Below are 18,624 nucleotides of genomic sequence, written 5' to 3'. Positions count from 1 at the left end.
TAATTAAAATAGTACTAGTTCTTGTATCGATGCCTCAGGGAACAGATCACCTTGTCCTTCCTCGGTTGGCTGAATGCCTAGGGTTATGGCTAGCATGATTAAAAATAGTTTGTTCTTTTAAGCAGGTTAAACAAATACTTTGGAATGTTTTTTATCCTAGGACTTAGCCTGGAGATTCCAAAATCCAGGAATTCTGAATTGGCAAAGCCTAAATTAACATGATTTACTATACTCCCTAGGCCAAGCTTGAAGACTTTGCTTTCTTTCACATTATTCCTGGCCAGAGGTCACCCCTCACCCCACTCCTGCCTCCTGCCACTTATATACTTGTTGTAAATGATCACCCATTTCCTGGTCACTATCAGCCCTCAAACATTTGTCAACTTTGGCCACTTTCCTAGAATAAATCATTGGGCATTTTCATTGCTTTTGCACTATGAGTGACATCTTTAGCAAAAGCACCCTCCTTCCCAACAGTATTTGCCAGCTAGGCCTGGTAAAAATAGATAACTTATCATGATGTTTCCTGTTGTGTATGATTCAAGTATCAGATCTATAAATGCTGAATGTGTCATAGATGGAAGAACATTTTTTTTTATGTACTCATAGCAGTTCACATGATATGGTGAAATGCACATGAATCAGAGTGAAGGCAAGGAGACCCTGAGGCTACGGGTCCTGTGTTTGGAGTGTTTGGATTAACAGAGGGATAATAGCAAGAAAAGGGAGTAGCCCAGAACATGTTGCTGTAATTCCTGCTGGTCTGAGAGGGTGAGCAGGGTCCTTTCCATGGCAAGAAAAAGGTTCTAGTGTCTTTTATAAAAATATATGTGTTTCCCCACCCCTAATCCCCCTCAGAGTTGTGGCCACATGCTTGCTAGCAGATTACTCTCTCCTGTCTATTCCAAGTCCATCCTGACCAGATGGTGGGGGTTGTAAAGCAAGACCCTCACCAAAGACTGTCCACCCTCTCCCATGCCCTAATCTCCATTAAGAAGGGAGCGCATAGGGTACTTTGTGAATGCCTCATTTCAACTAATAAACTGAGCAAAACCGGGGGAAGCCTGAAGGCAGAGGATTAAGGGGACAAAAGATCAGAAATCGTTGTCCATCAGCATAAGTCAGAATACACTGTTTGCCTAGCTTTTCACTCCTCCCTGAGTATCCATCAATTGTCCCATTTAATCCATTGCTGTCTCTTCACCCTTCTTTCTAACCATCTCTGAATGGTGTCCACGCCACCATTTCACCACCCCAACTGAAATGACTGCCATCTTGGTATTAGATTGCTCACAGTCTGCCTTCACACAGCAGCCAGCGACACCAAAAGAAATCTGAACACATTACCTCCCTGCTTAAACCTCTTCTTGCTTAGGAAAAAGACCAAAATGCTCAGCCTGGTCTGTTATGTTCTACCTAACTGGCCCCTGCTATACTCTTTCACCTCACCTCAACCTCAACCCTCATGCCCTGGACCTTGTCAATTATGCTTCTGTCACACAGGCTTTTTTTTTTTTTTTTTTTTTCCTATGATAAACCAAATTTGTCCCTGCTGCCGGGCCTTTGCACATGCAGTGCCCTATGTTTGGACTCCTCTTTTCCCAATTCCCTCTCACCTGATCAACTCATGTTCCTTCTTCACATGCCAGTTGAATCACCACTTCCTCTTCATGTATCACTTTGTTACCATACTCCTCTCCCTGGGAACTAGGTCAGGTCAAGGTTTTGTATTTATATGACTGACTACTTGATTAACTGTTTCTCATAAGACTTATAAGTTCCAGGGACAATATTTATCTTTTACTCACCATTGTATTTCCAGCTCCTAACACTAAGCCCGGCAGTTCAGGCATGAGTAAATCTTTGTTGACCAAGTAAATAGACAGTGACTTTTGTTATCTGCCAGGAGAGGAGCGTGGCATACAAAGGAAGTCATAGACTTAAGAGCTCTGGGTTCAAATCCTAACTCAGTTTGTTAGGTGACCTGGGGCAAATTGCCCTCTCTAAGCTTTAGTTTTCTCATCAGTAAAACAGGCATACCTGTATTCACGTGCGGGTGTGTATGTCACTTGGGCACCCAGCAAATTCTCAACAAAGTAGACACCATCATCACCATTACCAATTATCATCATCACCGCTATTATCCAATTTGGCGACAACGGGGTGCAAAAAGTCCTGAGGCCACAGGACTCCTCAGGAAGAAGTAACAGATTGCTCACACCCAAAAGGAAACAGATAGTAACATTTTTTATTAAATATTACAGTGGATCAAAAAGTACAAAATATCTCTTGCCTGCTATGTGATTGGGAAACTATTGGCACGTAATACAGTATCAAAAGCAGTAATAAGTACAATTTGGAAAACATACAAAATTGAGTGTTTATAGTTTTGGCTCAGCATTCTTCTGGTAGTGTTTAAACTAATGCAAAGGTTACTCAATAACCTCTCCATTGGGAAACTATGTGATATCACTGGGCCATGTTGCTATATACAAATAATCACCTTACAGAGCATAGAGGTTACATAGCTGGAATCACCAAAAGTATACAATATTTACAACACAGGAAAGTTTAAAAAAGTATAAACAGCCAAGAGATTATGCTGCTATTTTCAGACATATTTCAACCATGGGGAGACAAGCAGAATATCAAATACATCAACAGCCAACACTGGAATTTAAGTGCTCAAGATACTCATTGCAATGGTGTGGGTCTCACTGGGGCAAACTTGTTCCCATTTCTCTTTAAATCTGGGACAAGAGTGAAACTGGACCAGATGGGACTTGGCTGACCACCACCAAATGTGACTTTGTGGGACAACAAGTGAAGAGAAAGAAATGGTTCTCTTTGAAGGCACACTACATAAAATATTTTTGTGGGATCACCTCGAAATTTCCATCAGACACACCAACACAGTGAAATACAGTACTTGAGAATTCATGCACCAGGTCAGAAAGTTGTAAAGTCAACATTGAGTTTTAATAAACCCTTCTGTATATGCCCTGATAAACAAGTGAACTTAAGAGCTTCTAGCTAGTAAATAAATAAGTCAGTCCTGTGGCAAATATTACAAGTTCCAATCACTTACTAGAAGAATACTTAATTCTGAATCTCAGTTGGGCTGGGGTTTTGTTGTTGTTGTTTTGTTTTGTTTTGTTTTCTCTCTCTTTTTTTAAGTTGCCAAATGTTAAACCAGAAGTTGCATGGCAAGGTTTCTTTCTTTCTTTTTTTTTTTTTTTTTTTAATATTATTTAGAATCTCCAAGTGTCCAGTAAATCACGGACTTAGTGCTATTTTGAATTGCAACATTTCTTGGAAGCCACACTCAGTAAATAGATTTATGACTCCATTGCCAATTAGATTCCACAGTTTCCTTTACTAAACTACCAATAACAATGCTTTGATTGCACAAAGAAAGGCTTGGGCAATTCCATTCAATAATAAGGCCCCTTGAACTCAAACAATGCAAACAAAGCCCTATTTAAGACTTTTTAAAATGTAGTTCTCAGCCAATGAAGAATTCAATGGTTTTTTTGAAAGATTTCCAAGATCTCTGTTCGGAGTTTTAAAACAAGTAACACACTGCTTCTGTTGGGAATGTATACCCCCATCTCTCTTTATTTGTCCTGATGTTTTGCCGAGGGTATGAGCTTCCTCAGACAGAAACAGTGAGTCTCCTCTCGGAAGAGATGAGGAAAACAAAAGCTGGACTATGTTAACATTGTTTGAAAATGGTGTGATCGAATTCCAACATGATGAAACCAGACTGAAATCATTGTAGCAGGGAAAACAAATGCCCCATATTCCAAACGGATAGGTGAGCTCCACCAGGGACAGAAGGCCCCCACTCCTTTGAGAAACAGACTCCTAGAGACCATGTGCTAGGGTCTAGCCCATGTTCTGCTGCAGAAACACTGGAGTTTCCTTTTTCTTCCACGGCCTCTGATTCCGTGACCATTCAATCTAGTGCAACTTGCTTATATGTGTCCTGGCTAGCAATTTGCCAGCTGGAATTGAGATTTTTTTCCCCCTCCATCTTGTGCAATAGCAGGATAATCTGCACTCACACATTTATAATCTATATTCTACTAGTCTATCTATGGTATATATATATATATATATATATATGTAAAATTCCACAGGAAGGTAAATAATTAATTGAAGCAAATGGAACTCTTAACACTAGATCTCTACATTCTTTTGTTTCCACCTTTGGATATTAAGTATGTTACATTGAATATTTGGCTTCATGTCATGGAGACGCTTCAATACAAATGTATGGCATGCATGGCTTTAAGAGCCGCAGTGTCCTTGTTTACCAGTTGTGGTTATTTTGCAGTCGAGTTACCTATTTAGAAGTTGAAAATTGTCATCAAAATTTTCATAGAATTAAATATCTCAGAGGTAAAGGACTGGTTAACTGTGGTTCTAATGTCTACTGGTAGTGTTGGGGGAGGGAAAGGTTGGCTGGGGAGTTCACCCAAGCAGTCTTATCAGCAGGGATGGGACTTGGAAAGAAAATCCACTCTGTATTGACTGACTTTTAACACACTTAGAAAATGCATCCACCTCGATGTTACATCCCAGCAGCGCATGGAATAAAGTGGCGAGAATGACCATACACATTCTCCACATCTTTTGACTGCTTGAACAACTTGGCCATTTCTTCCAACAATAAAAGAAATCGTAAAGTGGACTGTCTTGCCAGGTGGTTAAAAACATGACACGACCCACCAGATGTGCGTGCATACTCACAAAACTAACGCCCCATAAACCCAAAGAAGAGGGCTTTCTTTTGAAATGGGTAATCCAGGATGCCAATTATCCCACAGAGATGTGGCCTGGGAGGCTCTTCTTGAGAACAAGAAACCAACGTGATGAAGGCCATGTGACTACCTATTATTACTCAAAAGACCGCGACCCAGGGAAGGTATCAGGTGCCCAGGCCTCCAGCTGCTCCTTTTCTTCCGGATAGTGGGGCTCCTTCTTCTTCCCCAACCCCCTTTCCCACACTGTTTAAAGGGATTGGTGCCAACACCAATGTAAATCATTTTGGCTTCTGTTCTAATTTCTGAAATTCCTAAAATATCTGCGCAGCCCACAAATATGTCCTCTAAACTCTTGTTGTTCAGCAGCTTGCTGCCAGTGAGGTTTTTGTTTTTATGATTCCTCTGGTATGTAGGACAGTTTCACAGCCTAGATAAGGTAAGGACAATGCTCGATATTTTCACATAACCCAATACTTCAAAGCAAAGCATTTGGCCGGGTAAGCAGTGTATAAGCTCTTTCGACTATGCCATTTATGAGGAACAAAATCCTTAAGTTGCGGATCTGCAAAGGAACATTCTTTGCACTATTGTGTGCTCAACTGTTTCTTTTTCATTTGTTCCACTAGAATCAGTTGCTTCAATTTGTAAACAATAACTTTACCACCCAAAGCTGCTCAAAATGGTAAGATGTGGAAAAATTACAAACACACATCAACAACTAGGACAGTCAGTCAGCCTTTAAAAAACAAAACAAAACAAAACAAAATAAAACAAAACAAAAGACCTGCAAACAAAAGCGATACTGTTAAAAAAAAAAAAAAAAAAAAAAAAGGACAAGAAGGAACCGGGAGAAAATGGAACTACCTGTATATAAATTAGGTGAGCAAACAGTGATACGGGTAGTTTTAAGAAGCAAATATATACAGTCATTTTAACAGTGTTTACTTCTCTGGATTGTTTAATAGTGTCAAAATGAAAGATCTACTGAAGTTTCACTATACATTGCATTGATTGAACCTGTGAGAGTTTTGTGGGAAGAGGGGCATCCCTTGGCAAATGTTTGCCAGTCTTCCTTGCCCCTTCCTTTGAAATGCCTGCCCCTTCCCCCTTTTTTCTTTTCCTTTTCTTGTTTTCTTTTTTTTTTTCTTTCTTTTTTTTTTTTTTTTTTTGCCCAAATTGTTCCTGACCATCCTCAAGACGGGGTCCTCTAAATTCTTCCTGGATACACAAAAATCCCTTCACAAGACCCACATGCAAAGGGAACCATCTAGGCGCCAGGGTATCTGGGTTGGAAGGGGCTGGAGACCGACTAGCCAAGGCTGGAGTCGTCCCAGGAAAAATCAGGTATGTTCACCTCCCTTCTCGGCATGTTCAGCCCCTTTGGCTGGGACTGATCTTACCCCCGGATTAGAAGAAATACTGACTTCTAATTCTATAAGCCATCACCCCCAGGGTAAGGAGTGCAGCTCTGGGCTTACAGTTTTGTACTGGGGTGTACGGACGACAGCTGAGAAGACGGAAAGGCAGCTTGAGGATTTATAGCAGCTAGAGGGTAAATGCTGTTGTGCAAAAGGTCCCCGTACGAACTTCCTACAGGTGTGGCCGCAGCCAAGTGTCTGTAAAGCTGCTGAGAATTTGTCGGCGACGTGAAGATTCCTCTCTGCATCACAAGTGAGTGGAAAGCCAGGGGCTGCATGAGTGGAGAAAGCACGGTCTGGTTTTTCAAGTACTGCAGAGAATGGGAATAGCCGGCCGGGAGCCTGGAGTTGAGGCCCGAGCCACACAGGCTCCCGGAATACAAACCTGGGAAGATGGGGGACGAGAGCGGAAGCTTGTGGCCCTCCGATGGGCCCCCCGAGTGCGCGCTGTGTGCCGCCTTGCCGCCTTCGCTCTCCGGCTCCGAGGCCTTCTCCTTCGCACAGGCCTCCTTGGATGGGTCCAGGGGCGACACCGCCCGCGCCTTCTTCCCGGCAATCACGAGGTCCAAGTCCTCTAGGCTGCGCTTTATGGGGCGCGCGGCGCCAATGTTCTGGGGGCTCGATTTCCGGTGCAGGACGGGGTGGACCATGCCCTCGATCTTCCTGAAGTTCTCCAATCTCACGTGGTGAGGTTTTCCTGACCTGGAGAGCGATTCGGGGTACTTTTTAGGGGCCGACATGGTCATGGGCGATACCCGGCAGGCTTTGGGGTGGCAGTCTCGCCCCTGGCTGTTGAGGACCTGGAAGTGGGGGGCGCCCTTGCTCTCCTGGGGCCCTGGGGCCGAGTGCGCCAGGCCCAGGACCTTGCCCGTGGGCTTGTGCAGGTTCTTGGGAAGGCTCAGGTCCGTTGGCTGATCATCCGTGGGCGCTTCGGCCGTGGCCGACTTTTTGTCTTGCAGATGTAGCGACGCGAGATAATTCCCGTGGAGCTTGTCTTGGTGTTTGTGGGAAGGGAAAGAGCTGTTTTCTGATTCCCTGTACATGTCCCTGCAAGGGTACTTGGCTGTCTGCTCGTTGTGAAGATGGTGTTCAGTGTGTCTGTAGAGGCTGTGGAGATGAGGAGAGGAGTAGAAGTCAGCCAGGAAGCTAGGCATGTGGGAGTGAGGGAGCGCCCTTTTCTCCAGAAGCTTCTCCTTGCCCTCCTGAATTTCTTGCTTCAGGACGTAGGAGTCAGCAAGGGGGCTAAGGTGATGCTTGGAGAGACTGCAGCGGTAGGGATCTGATCGACCCAGCTTGTCATGCTTAAAGATGTCACTGATGCTCTTTCTGTCCTCCGAGGGCTTGCTTCTGAAACTCTGCACGTGCTGAATCACTGACGGCCGGCTAACAGCCATGTGGTCGGTACTCTGGCCATGGTGGGCCTGGGACAAACCCGAACACAGGTCATCCCTGGCAATGAGTTTCTTTTTGCTGATCAAAGGGGGTGGGGAGCCATAGGGGTAGCTGCCGGAGAGGCTGGCCCCACTGACTTGGGACAAAAGTTTCTTCTTGGCCAGTGGGGACATGATGCCTGGGTTGCCCCTTGAGTAGAGCAGAGGGGTGTAATTGAGCCCGTGGTTCTCATTCATGGGCCCAGTCAGGTCTTTGTCTTTGAACATGTCAAATGACTGAACCACGAGGACCTTCGGGGTCTGCTTTAGGGCATTGTGGATGTCATCGCTGCCCAGCTGGTCCACCTTCACGGTGCAGTTGGCAATGTAATCCGCCATTGCGGGTAGCTTGTCATCCTCTATCTCATTCTGGTTTGCCAGGGGTGGCTGCGTGGTGGGGAAGCCAGGGAAGGGCGCTTCTTGGAGGTCATTTTCAGGGCTCTCTGTAAAACAGCAGGGCTGGGGTTCTTGTTTCGAGTCCACAAGAGCGCTGGGAGAGGTGAGTGGCTGTTTGCTGGCCCCGGGGACAGGGGCTGGACCCCTTTCGGGGGCCGGAGGGGCACTCGGGAGTGGAGGAGGAGGCCCCTTCTCTCCCACCTCTTCCACCACCTTCTCACTGTCGGCACCTTGATCTATGTCATTGTCCTTTTCTGGGTCTGCCCTAGACCCCAGGGGCCTCGCTGCAAAATCCTGGTACCCTTCCATTTTTTTCTTCACATCTGCTGCCGGGAGAGGCTCTGTGATGCTCTTCTGATTTAAAGTCTCTTGTTCCTTCTCTGGCTCTGATGAGACCTGATAAAATATTTCAAAAGACAGTCAGAAGGAAGCCAAATGCGTTGACACATTTTGCTATGAAACAAAATATTACACGCAGCAGTTTTTCTTGAAAACAGGCTTGTCAATCAGCTCAGGGAGTTTCTGTAAAGCTTTATTCTGCCCCCCACCCATCACAGCTCTAAACAAAGAAATCTAAATTACAGAAACATAGGCGCTCTAGTCCCTTGTGAGACACCTATCAAATAGCAAAGTGTATACGATCTTATCATTCCTTGATTCTAATATATAGGTTAATTCTGAGGTGTTTTTTTTTTTTTGTCAGATCAGTCAATTATCCAAATGGGTTTTAAATTACATGCTGTGCTTTATGACACTTTGGAGAAAGATTTTTTTTTTTTTTTGAAAGCATCTCTCTTTCAAAAACCAACCAACCCCATATCAACAACAGGCAACAAACTTCCTAGAACCCCTTGCCTTTCTTTGAGACAGCAAATCTCATCCTAATGTGTTCAGTATGATGCCTAAAATTAGCAATGCTTAAGTGTTAATTTCTACTCGGTGCCATATGACATGCAGATAATGCTAAAATATTAAAAAATTATGCAGATGCAACACCAGCCTGTCTACCTGAGGGACAGAGGACTCAAAGTCCTTCTAGGCTGCAGCAAACTATATTTCTATTAAAGCTGAATATGAAGTTATCAAAATTCAGGCAGTGAGCACCACCACAAATGCAGCTTTTCTGTTCACTGAAATACATTGTGGTCAATGAGATGGGTGTGCGCTTTATGTGTCCCTATTGACAGAAGTTGTGGGCACAATTTGACCCATTCATTGCATTATGTAGCTGTGCAAAGTTTGACCTTAGAAGGTCATTTTAACTTTCCATCTGTGACCCAGCTGGCTGACAAGCCCTTTCAAAACTGTCACTCTGCCCTGAAGTGTCTAAGAGGAGAACAGTCACAAAACAGTTGTATTGAGCTGGTCTTTTTTCCAACCCCTGCCCACCCCCCCCTCCCCCCCATCATCTCATCCCTTGAATGTTGTTCCTCTTTGTTAAGAAAAGAAGTATCAACCACATTAACATCTTCGGGTAAGACTGAGGATGCTGGTGTAGGGGTGCACAGAAAAAATATTTTAAAGAAATCAAACCCTTTCAGAGGTATTTCTCCTTAAATCTACTTGAAGATAACTCTGTCTTTTAGGGACGTGTAAGACCTAACAGCTTTTGCTTCTCTTCTCTTTCTTTCTTTTTTTTTTCTTTTTTTGTACTAATAGTTGTCTTTTCCAGTACAAATATCATTACTTGTTCTACATTAACAATCATCATTGGTCCCCTGAGCTTATACATTACATGAAAATACAGAGAAATGAGTACAGCAAGGGAAAAAGGCAAATTGCATTTAAATGTCAGTTTCTGATGGGGCTGTGGTTTGAAGTAAAGCTACAGGGGATACTCAATCTCACTGAAGTTTCTGGGACCTAGGTCTTCGGTTACATGGAGTTTTATGGTTTTGTTTGTAAAACAGGTTTAGAGGGTCTCTGGAAGCTAGGCAGAAAAAAGTAAAGGACCGTTTTTCCTGGGATGGCATTTTATGATCTGCCTTGATGTGTTAAATGGTACCTTCCCACCATGCCATTTGCAATCCAATTACCTGAAGATAGTGGGTCTGACTGGAAGGGCTTTATAAGCCCTCCTGTCTCCATTGAGTTCACTGCTTCATATTGAAAACATCAAGAAAAACAACAATAAAATCCAAACTCCAAACACACAGTCACCGAGGAGAAATATACCTGGCCAAACACATGGGTCTGTGTTGGAGGTGGGCAGCAGTGCTTACTCTAAGGTCAGCCTCGGAGAGGGTATGAGAGTCCAGGTAGTTCAGATGACCTGACCATGATAACCTCTGATACTCCAACATTACAGTGCCTTGAGGCACTGGGGCCTAGGAGAAACAGGGAGCCTGAAGGCCTTAAGAATTTCTGTGATCTGGAGGGAGTCAGGCTCTATGCTTGGCAACAATCATTCCCCAAGCTGAGGGGCTTCAGGGCAGCGGGCTGAGGACTCCGCCCCCACCTCACAAAACAACCATTTCAAACTTCATCCCCAAAGTGGAGCCACTCAAAGGTCAGCTGGCCCCGTGGCCTCAGTTTGTCCTCTGGTGCTTTGGCGATGCTGTACATATGGTATCTAATAGAACTCACTGATCCAAAACCCTATAATAAATCACCAGGCCAACGGGATAAAGGAAGAACGGAATGTCAGCCTTAACTTGGAATTTCCTTGCTTTTGGCCATTTATGTTGCAAGCTTGCAGATGTTTAGAAATCTCTGCATCATTCCCCCACCTCCCCCCATTTTTTTAATTACTAAAGCTTAGAATAATTACGAAACAAAAATAAAAAATAAATCTTTTCTTGGTATTAATAATCTCTTCTTACACAGGAGTCAGTTGGGTAGGTTAATTTCTAGTTAGGAGGTTGGTGTGTTTTGTGTGTGTGTGTGTGTGTGTGTGTTTGTGTGTTTTAAGCCAGTGTTTAATTAGGGAGTCTCTTATGTGTTCATTATAAACCTGATTTTTAGGGGGTGTTTAATATCAGCACCAAAATTCCCTTTGGGGTTGAATCCTAGAACATGCTGTCTCCAAATGTGGCTGCTAATTTTTTTTTTTTTTTTTTTTTTTTTTTTTTTTTTTTATGGGCAGCAGGGTTTTTTATTATTCATGTTGAAACAGAGCCCAGATCAGCCTCCATGACTGGATGTATGCTGACAGTAATGGCTTCTACCAAAGGGCTGTTGGGGGCTGTGGGTAGCTGGGGCTTGTTTTAAAAGGTTCAGAAACTACCTGTTAACATGAGAGATAATAATGGTTTCAGAGGAACAATTTCAAAATTCTCCTACAAATAGTATATACTTAAGGTGTTTCTAAACTGGTTTCAACCCAAGGCTCATGCAAAGAAGTCAATTATGGGAGGCAAACAAATCTCTGAGTTTTTAGGGAAGTCCTGTGGAGACATGGCATATATCATTTCAACATCCCAAATGTGCTAGAACCCACAAAGTGTGCTTTAGAGTCAGACCAACTCCTCAGATAGACTGGCTGTGAAATGACAAAGAAGCCACATCACATAGGAGTCTCTTTGCTTCCCAGAGCTGAAGCCCTGACTCCTTCTATCTCAAAGTCAGCATTTGCGATCAGTTTTATACAGGATGTTCTCATCTTTCTAGATCCTGTTATTGGTCCATCCAGTTAATACCACGCACTGCCTTCCAGCTCCTGGGCAAACCAACAGATCCACTCTATGGGGACCCGTGGAGCTGAGATGATGTGAATTCTTAGTCTAGGGCTGTGGGTATTCAGGGACACGGCTCTGGATGCAGGGTTCCAGAAGACACAGGACAGGATGTGTCTCACAGAGGTATTTCTGTGGAGGACAGCAACTCACCTCTGATGATTCCTGGGGCTTTGGGGCATTCTCTTTTTCTTTCTTGCTCTTAGGGATTTCATGTTTGATGCGTTTGGTTCCTGATACTTTTGTTTTATTCTCATTTTCCTGTGAACTGTTCTCCTGTTTCCGAGGTTTGATTGGAGGCAGGGGTTTATCTTCCTCTCCTTTAATAAACCTTTCATATGGTAGGATTAATCTGGAAGGATATCAGAAGAGATGATCAATCTTGGGAGGCAATTCCAGGTAGCATTGATGCTACTGGGGTTTAGTTTCTTTTCTCAATACAAGCAATTTATTGAATGACCTCATCTCCAATGACACCTGTGCATTTCTAGAAACTTACTCCACACTTCCGGGATCTACTTCCTTGGTCAAAACCAGCACCTGGTAACTTACATACTTCCTTGCAAGACATCTTTCTGGTTTTATGAATCTATACACCAAAGATACCAATGGAAGCGTCCAAAGTTAACGTCATTATCACAGCTCATGGAACCTGGCTAAGTGCCAAAAATATTATCACAGCAATGAAAGCAAGACTAATGACAGCTGGCATTCATTTATTGCTCTGCCAACTATTATTTATTGAGCACCTACTATGTGCGTAAGTGCTCAAAGCACTGAGATATAGCAGTGAACAAAACATTCAAAGCCCCTGACTTCTTCATGAACATGATAGTCTAAGTATGCACTAGTATGTGTCAGGTAATGTCCTAAATGCATTATATAGATTATTTCATGTTATCTCCACAATATCTTCCTGGAGTGTTACTGTAATTGTTATTATTATGATATTACTACTATTACTATGATATTACTATTACTAGTACTATGATTACTATTATTACTATTCCTTTTTGAGAGATGAGGCAAGCGAGGCCCCAGAAAGGTTAAATAATTTGCTTAAGCATTACACCATTTGTTAGAGATGGAATTTGCACCTAGTTCTGCCTGTCTCCAAAGTTTATATTTTCATTCATGTTAAAATATAGAGCAGACACTTAAGATAAAGAGGTTAATGGGAGGCAAGCTCAGTGTGGCTGAGAGACAGCTGTCTTCTCCTGAGTTCTGAGGTGGGTGGGTGACTCCCACCCGTTTTGGGGTGCCAAACAAAAGACAGCCCCAGTGAGGAGGGCGGACAGACCACTCAAGCCACAAAAATCAGAGGGCTGAAAAATTCAAGCATTTTAATTATATAACTTTTCAAACAAAGTACATAAAATTGTTCTAAAAAGAGAAACATCAAACAGCTCTAGTTTTAATCTGTTTTCCCTTTGCGACATAGCTCTTGATCTGAAAGGGAAAAATAGCTGATGTAATTAAAAGGGATGGATTGCATTACAATCTCAGTTTCAACTGCAGTGATTAAAGTTTTTATAATGCATTTGGTATGATTAATGACTCACTGTGGGATTAATACAAGACTCAGCCTTAAAAATATGAACTTTAATACGGCAAACATAATTTGTTTTAAATAAGACAAGTTGACTCAATGAAGAAAATGTACTTGGCTTATAAACAACATAAATCTGTTCAAATATTGGGAACTCTAATTATTTTTAAACTAAGACTTCCAGGCAAAACTTCTCTGGTTTGGATATTTGTTAGCTATCCTACAATCGGCTTCTAACCAAGCAATTTGGATCTCAGCTACTTCAACACACACAACTGTTCAGGTTTGCGAGTACAGACGTGGGGGCTTTTGTGATAATAGTTCGATGTTTAATAAAATACCAAGGAAATTATGGGAAAATGAAATCCCGATTTACAGCATATTAGAAACAAAATTCATTTACTGAGCATGCTCAGACAAGGTATGTGCAAGGAGGCGTGAATAATAGTTTCGAGCCCTCTGTCTGGCAGTGGGCCAGCCATGAAGATCAACACAGCCCGTGGGGAATAGTTATCTTCAGATCCCATTACAAACTGAGTTTAAACATGTTACAGCTGCTAAAACTGGAAACTGTTCTCTCGATGTAGACTTACTAAAATAATATATGGTTGCCAAATACCTGACTCCCACTGTAATATTACAGTTAATGTTTATATAATAAAAAGCATAACTAAGCAGAAGAGAGAAAAAAGCAATCTTGTTCATACTTGAATTTATCCCGTCTCATCTGTAAAGTCCCCAACATTACCCCGATTCCTTTTATCTGCGTGGTCCTGCCAGGGACTTGATCCCCCTTTAACATCGGCAGGTTGGGGATTTTTGTCTGGGGAGTGAAATGCATTGAATATTTTAAACGGGGGGAAAAACATTTTAAATAGACTTTAATGAAAACATATTTTTATTGTTGGGATGGATAGGTTTGTTTTACTTTTGTTTGGTTGCCATGGGAACCCAAGTAGCATTGAAGTCTGGGTATTCCAATGGTTGCTGTTTGTTGGGACCCCCTTGCCCTCAGCTTCATTCTGTAATCGCGACGGTGACACGTGGAGGAACCCTCTTCACCGGGAAGCATGACAGTGTTACCTCTGAGTGTAGGGAGAGGGTGACAGAAGGCAGAGAACTGGGTTGGAGGCACACCCAACGTGGACCCCTCCCCTCAGGCTCTCACAGGCCCGGGCCACCCAGGCCCTTTACCTGGGTGCCTTTAGGAGACTTTAATTTCCTTAGACAATTCTGCAGATTCAAGAAGCAGGGCAACATTTCCATTTCATTTTTTGCTTTCATTTTTTTTTCCTTTTCTTTCTTTTTTTTTTTTTCTTCTTCTTCACTCAACTCAGCAGCTGGCTGGCCGACAGCAGTAAAAAATACATTTCACTTTGCTGGTCAAAGGCCTAAAGCCAGAAGCAGGAAATCTGGAATTAAATGTTTCTTGTATCTGGAAAGAGGCATGACTAAGGTAAAACTGAATCCAAACACAAGCTTTGCTTGTTCAAGGCTTCCAGAGGGAGAGAATATGTGAGTGAGTGAGTGTGTGTGTGTGTGTGTGTGTGTGTAAAGGTCAATTGAGTGGTTTTTTTTTCCTCCTTCTAAATCACTGAAAGATAATTATAGTGGCTCAGGGAAAAAAAGGTTCCCAAAATAAAACAAGAAAGGCAGCAGCTAAAAGGAAACAAGTAGAAATATGGCCAGCTAAGCCCCAAAGAACAGGGCACGATCTCACACAGCACACAAACAATCACTGTTCATATAGTGATTTCCGTTTGGTGCGATTTTCACTGAATGTTTTTTCAGTTATCCTGTCATGGTACAACACAATTACCCCACAGGATATGATCTTATCATCTGATTATTAGAAGTTTTTACAGTACAAAAAGACGAAAGCTATTATAGGCTTTGGAACATTTTAAACGTTTAGGGTAAATGCAATACCATTAAAAACAGGTTAGCCAATATTAAGGTCAACGTTACCCAATGCAGGAAGCTGAGTAGGCTCGTTGTGTACAAAGAATCTAGTATAATGCAACATGCCTGTGCCTTGCGGATGATTATTCCTCAAATATTTGTAGTACAACAAAGATTTAATCAGTCTCTAAACTATACAGCTAAAAGCAAAAATGCACCCCAGCACCTGAGAACTCATTACACAGCCCATCTTCAATGGGCTGCAACTCTAAGAATGTGGGTTGGGTTTTAGGTGGGTGGAAGTAATGGGGAAGAGAAGCAATATATTCATTAGAAAATCCAGACAGATTTTTACCCCTGATCTACATCTACTCTGGGAATTGAAAGCTTGGCAGATAAATGGGCCTTTATTATTATCCAGATTTCACATTTCAGATTAGCAAAATGCTTATTTACGATGCCATTAATGGATCTGAAATAGGTAAGCCATCATGTATTAAAAAATAACATCTTTCCATAGGCATAAGATTTGTAGCAGCATGAGATTTTATTTTTCCCTAGGAATAATACAAGAATAACATTTTCCACCCCACAGCAGAAACAGTAGGGGAGCCTTTTGCTATCACCAAGATTCTTATTAAATTCAGTCACTGTGAAAGCAAGATTTTTTTTCTCCTTCTCCTTCTTCATCTTTTTTTTTTTAAATAAAGACGACTTAAAATCAACCCAAGTTAAAATTAACAAATCAATAGCGTTATAATCTTGATTTATTAGCATCTGAGCCACTAAATTATCATCATACAAGAAATTGCTGGTTTGAAAAGATTTCGGCTTTGTTAAATCTCAAGTTAAATAATGGTGCTCAGTATACTAGGTTTTTAGATCTGCCTCATCTGATATTATGAAAAATTCAATACATTTCTCTACAGCAGAAGTCAGGGGTCAGCAAATCTATTACTGTAATGTAAGTAATCTGGCAACCTGCCAGCTCTTTCTCTCTTTTATTATTTTTTTAAACACCAAGGCAGATAATTTTATATTTACAAATTCTAAAATCCTCCAGGGTCCTGCCTCTCTTTCTTAACAAAAACCAGCAGCCTCACATTCAAGAAATGTATATCGCCACATGTCCTCATCATTTGCATTTCATACAAAAGAAGAAAAGACTTCATCTTTATTAGGCAGCGCTGTCCCCCTCCCTTCCCCATACTCAGACGGAAAATAATGTCAAATCTCTTTTGAACGAGTAACCACTAATAGTCTTCTGTATTGATTAATGCTTGCATGGAATGACTGAACTTTGGGGCCAAAAACATTGAGCAAACAGTGCTTAAGAGGAAAAATGAGAATCCATCTATTTATAGAGCTCTGCAAAATGATAGTAGAATACTGTCTAGAACTGACTCAATTTGGAGTGGGGGAAAGAAGTAGGTAATTTATAGGGTTGCAATTGATCCTCAAACTCACCTTCATCACTTTATAGACACTGTTATGGTATCAAACCTGTGAAAAACTATAGGCCCAAAGATCTGCTGGTGCCCCTGGAACAGAATACCTTAGGGCCAGAGGGAAATAAAGTTGGTGTGCATGTAAGGGCCAAAATGCTCCTACTATACTTACAGTATTAGGCTTTTACATGGCGGTAGAAAAGAAATGACATATTGGTTCCGCTGGGGCTTCGGATCTGATCTGATCCCAAATGAAGTCATTATACCTCTAAGTTGATTCCAGGGTTGATAAATTCTAAGGCTTGGCCAGACATTTCCCTTCTCAGCCAGAAATTGAAAATATAACTTCACTGTGAAGTGTGAGAAGCAATCTTTCACCAAATATGGAGCCAATAGAAGGTATATTTTTCTTTTTTGAAGATGATGTATGCACCCTTGTTAAGGTTCCAAGAAGACTAGAAAGTTTCTAATCTCACATACTGTCCACCTCTCAGGGTTCCAGACCACAACCATAAAAATGGCAGAAGGGCGTTTGGGTGATTGGTACCAAAACAAAAGTCAAAGACACAAATGTGCTATGTCAGCGTACACAGAAGTGGGATGCTTCCTCAGTGGGCACAACACTCACTGAGTACAACAGAAACTTTGTTCCTGTTCTCTTAAAAACCAAGCTCCATCTGAGAAAGATGTGGGCCCTGGGTAAAAATCTCCTCTATTTTATGGTGTGTTTCTGGAAAGCAGAAAAAATAGCGTGCAGAGTGTGAGGAGCAAAATGTCAGTAACCAAGAGAGCTGAGAAAGAGGTCTCCAGCACCCTCCTAAAACAGATGAGGAGGTGAACTAAAGGCTTTGAGCATTGAACCATGGAGACAGAGGCCATGCTGACCTGTAGGCCATGGAGAATGGTGAATGGCAGGACTCATGTGAGCTAAGAAAACCACGGGAGAATGCAGCATGGGTTCTATATGGAAGACTTAGCTTGACCGTGAGGTCACCAAGGGTAAACTGAATGGAGTGCTTTAATAAGGAAGTGGGTATAAATAGCATCATTTGTATTCTATGTAAGATACCCAAAAGCCATGTGGCCCATTATATCAACAACAATATATGGCCACTTGTTATCAGAAAAGGTCTTTCTGGGGAAAATTACCTGCCTAACAGGGCTTCATTGCCTACTCTAGAGACAACAGAAGATGAACAAGAAACTTTTTTGAAGGCATTAATACCGTCCATTTGCCCCTGGAAGTGGTGGGAGAGTTGTTTCCTAGGCCCATTAATGACTCTGACACCTTCTTCTGTGGTCCTGGAGTGCCTGTAACCCTAACTAAGTAAAAAAAGAAAAGCAAGGTACATGAAGCCTGGGCCAAGCAAGATGGTGGCTTGACTCCTATAAAGGATTGTCAATGTGAGAGAGGTTGCTCAGGGATGACAGGCCCGCTGAACTGCAGTTACATTGGTCTGTGGGGGCCTGAGGTGGGAGGATGGGGAGAGAAACTTCTGGTTATTCTTATATATTGATTAGGCATTCCAATATTAATAACAGGGACCATGTATTAAATGCCTATTAATAGGTATTTGTATACATTAAGTTCAACTATTACAAAAAGAAGTATATATAGGTACATTATTTTACCCTCATTTTTATGGATGAGGAAATGGAGGTTCAGAGTGAAATTATTAAATGACTAGTCAAAGGCATGCAGCTATTAAGTGCTAAAATTTGAGTTCAAACACAGATCTGTCTGCCTCTCTGAGCTGCCTTCATATCAGCAGGGTAACTGCACTATTACACCTTGTCTGAGAAGCACTGACACTCAGGAGATACTGAACTGATCACCCCTGGGTTAGGAGAATTCTAAGCACTTAAGGTACTAAAAAAATCAGGGTGAGCATTCTCTTTTTCTCAGACGCAACAGACCTATAAAATACACCCATGGCCATTCCACAAGGAGTCAACCCATTAGAACAGCCCTATGGCTTGGGCACTGGGCATAATGCTCCTTTTTCTAAAATACCATGACTCTTGAAAAGGTGGTGAC

At 42.1% G+C, this 18,624-nt stretch overlaps 1 protein-coding gene across 2 annotated transcripts in view; it reads right to left on the bottom strand.

The window, feature by feature from the left end:
* Positions 1–2,230: 2,230 nt before the first annotated feature.
* The window catches only part of ARID5B (AT-rich interaction domain 5B), a 179,928-nt gene continuing 163,534 nt past the window's right edge, over positions 2,231–18,624 (bottom strand). For both annotated transcript variants that reach the window (XM_058696443.1, XM_058696444.1), the window contains 2 exons: positions 11,841–12,039; positions 2,231–8,409 (listed from right to left, as the gene is read on the bottom strand). In XM_058696443.1, coding sequence (XP_058552426.1) covers positions 6,244–8,409; positions 11,841–12,039 — 2,365 coding nt within the window. In that variant the 3' untranslated portion in view covers positions 2,231–6,243. The remainder of the gene's footprint in view (positions 8,410–11,840; positions 12,040–18,624) is intronic.

This window comes from Neofelis nebulosa, chromosome 13 (genome assembly GCF_028018385.1).
Source record: "Neofelis nebulosa isolate mNeoNeb1 chromosome 13, mNeoNeb1.pri, whole genome shotgun sequence".
In the NCBI taxonomy this organism is placed as follows: Eukaryota; Metazoa; Chordata; class Mammalia; order Carnivora; family Felidae; genus Neofelis; species Neofelis nebulosa.
This window is presented reverse-complemented; position numbering and strand designations above follow the sequence as displayed.